Source organism: Mandrillus leucophaeus, unplaced genomic scaffold (assembly GCF_000951045.1).
Source record: "Mandrillus leucophaeus isolate KB7577 unplaced genomic scaffold, Mleu.le_1.0 Scaffold1466, whole genome shotgun sequence".
In the NCBI taxonomy this organism is placed as follows: Eukaryota; Metazoa; Chordata; class Mammalia; order Primates; family Cercopithecidae; genus Mandrillus; species Mandrillus leucophaeus.
Genome location: NW_012101439.1, coordinates 8,754 through 11,567, shown reverse-complemented (window position 1 = coordinate 11,567; position 2,814 = coordinate 8,754). Strand labels below are relative to the sequence as shown.

The 2,814-nt window shown below is 43.3% G+C and overlaps 1 protein-coding gene across 1 annotated transcript in view; it reads left to right on the top strand.

Moving 5' to 3' along the window:
* The window catches only part of LOC105535476 (nuclear RNA export factor 2-like), a 9,783-nt gene extending 7,579 nt beyond the window's left edge, over nucleotides 1-2,204 (top strand). The window contains exons 16-17 of the mRNA XM_011974576.1: nucleotides 1,747-1,807; nucleotides 1,954-2,204. Coding sequence (XP_011829966.1) covers nucleotides 1,747-1,807; nucleotides 1,954-1,998 — 106 coding nt within the window. The 3' untranslated portion in view covers nucleotides 1,999-2,204. The remainder of the gene's footprint in view (nucleotides 1-1,746; nucleotides 1,808-1,953) is intronic.
* Nucleotides 2,205-2,814: the final 610 nt, after the last annotated feature.

Below are 2,814 nucleotides of genomic sequence, written 5' to 3'. Positions count from 1 at the left end.
TGAAAGAGAACAACGACGTTAGAAGACTCACACTTCCAGATTTCAGAACTTGCTACAAAACTACATTAATCAAGATTGTATGGTACCGACATAGGAACAGACGTGGGAATCGATGGAACATAATTGAGAGTCCACAGATAATCTCACATATTTGTGTCTAGTTGATTATCATTCAGGGTGCTGAAAAAATCCAATGGAGAAAAAAAAATAGTCTTTTTTAGCAAGTGGTGCTGGGAGACGTGGCTATCCACTCGCAAAAACAATTAATTTTGACCCCTAACTCACATCATGTGCAAACACTGGCAGAAAATGGATCAATGACCTAAAATAAGAGCTAGAACTGTAAAACACCGTGAGTGTACATCTTCATTACCTTGAATTAGGCAACCGTTTCTTACATATGAAACCAAAAGCACAAGCAACCAAAGAAAAAAATAGGTAAATTGGACTTCATCTAAATTAAAAGCTTTTGTGCATCAGCAGACACTATCAAGAAAGCAGAAAACCGACTGATGGGAACAAGGGAAAATATCTGCAAATCACATCGCTGACAAGAAGAACCCTTACAACTCAACAACAAAGAGACAAGCCACCCAATTAAAAAATGGGGAAATGATTTGAATAGACGTTTCTCCAAAGAAGATGTACAAATGACCAAGAAGCGCGTGAAAATCTTCTCAACATCATTAGTCATTAGGGAAACGCATGTCGAAACCACAGTGAGTTACCACTTCATAGCCACTACGATAGCTTTAGTCAGTAAAAGGAAACATTACAAATGTCGGTGAGAGAAATTGGAAATCTCATGTATTACTACTGGGACCATAAAACGGAGCAGTTGCTGGGCAAAAGGTTTTGGTAATTCCTCAAAATCTTAAACATGGAGTTACCACATGATCCGGTAATCCCTCTCCTAAGTGTATACCAAAAGAAATGAAAATATATGCCCGTTCAACAACTTGCACATGAATTTCCATAGTGGCGTTATTCCAAATAGCCAAAAAGTGGAAACACATCGATTGACCTTTAGCTGAATGGATAATGTGGTACATCCATACGGTGGAATATTATTGGAATATTATTCATTCATGAAAAAGGATGTAGTTGTGATATACGCTATGACGTGGATGAACCCTGAAAACATTATGTGCTAAGTGAGAGCAGCCAGTCACAAAAAGCCACATAATTATATGATTCCATTCATATGAAGTGTTCAGAATAGCCAGATCCGTAGAGACTGAAAGCAGAGTAGTGGTTGCCAAGATCTGGGGAAGAGGGAGAACAGGGAGTGATCTCTAACAGTTAAGGAGTTTCTTTTTGAGGTGATAAAAATAGTTTGGAATTAGATAGTTGTGATGGTCGCACAATCTTGTGAATAGACTTAAAAGCACTGAATTGTACACCTTAAAATGGTGACTGCTACGGTATGTGCATTATATCTCAATTAAAAAGAAACGTATTATTGAATTTCCACTTGTTATTTCTTGAACATCTTTCTTTATCAATATGTATTAAGCTCCCTTGTTCATTTGAATACCCCTATGTTTCTGATTTGAATTCCAGTGGGTATTAATGTCAGGGATAGGCGTTTTGGTTTTCCCTAGGCCTTTTTTCATTGTTACAATAGTGCTCATATTGGTACATGTGACCCACCAAAAAGGTAGCATAGATTAAGGGTGGCGTTGCATAGTCAGCGTGTCTGTCCTGGGGTAGTAATGGAGAGCACCTGTTCTTCTCCCACCCCAGGTGCCTTCAGGACAATGAGTGGAACTACACTAGAGCTGGTCAGGTCTTCACTATGCTCCAGGTGAGGTCTGGGAATCAAGTGGGTAAAAGACAGCTGTCTCTGGGTCGTCAGGAGGACCAAGAAGATGGAGGCCGGGTAGTGTGGGGATGGAACCCAGGGCACCTGGCTTTACTAACATCCCAACTCCTGTTCTTTACTTTCTCTAGACCGAGGGCAAGATCCCAGCGGAGGCCTTCAAGCAAATCTCCTAAAAGGAGCCCTTCGATGTCTTCTTTGTCTTCGTTCACATCCTCTTTGTTTCCTCTTTTCACCAGCGTAAGGCCTGGCTGACCAGGAAGCCAGAGTTAACTTGCAGGCCGCATGACATAACCACCCAGAGAGCCAGTTGCTCTGTGTATTCGCCCCACTCATGATCACCGTTTTATTTTCATAATAAAGAGTGACGTTACATGTTGTATGTTGTGTGCCCTGGATTGCTCTTCCCCTGCCCCAACCGTGAGCCAGCGGGGCCAGGACTGAAAGCACTGCATCCCTGTTCATCCCTGGCTGGCCTTAGCAGATGCATCAATCTGGCTTGCCTTCATAGGTAATTTTGTCAATAAATCCTGATGAGAAAGGACACACGCTCCTTCCAGAGATTGGCCTTGAGAGACAGTGGGACTCTGTCAGATGCTCGACCTGGAGGCCCACAGAAGCAGGCATGTTACCTTGGCACACCAGGGGCTTCCATCCACCGTCCCAACCCCTCCCTTTCCCGAAGGTGCACTTTTCAAGGAGGAGTCTCAGGGTAGCACCTGCGGTGGGGGTGATGAGGGGAGACTCAGCCCATCTGCCCAGCACGCTCCTCAGAGAGCTGACACCGGGCACTCCATGTCCATGTTCTTGAAGGGGTTCAGCCATTTATTTTCACTTCTAAACAAACAGTGGTAGCACACAATCTCACCCTATGGTCAGTTCTCAACAACTGGCATTTATAGCAGTTCCGAATTGCAGGCAAGAGTTGAACGGAACATTTGCGCAATTTATTGTCCACACTTCTGTGATGCTTGCATGTTAGGCAATCAGCA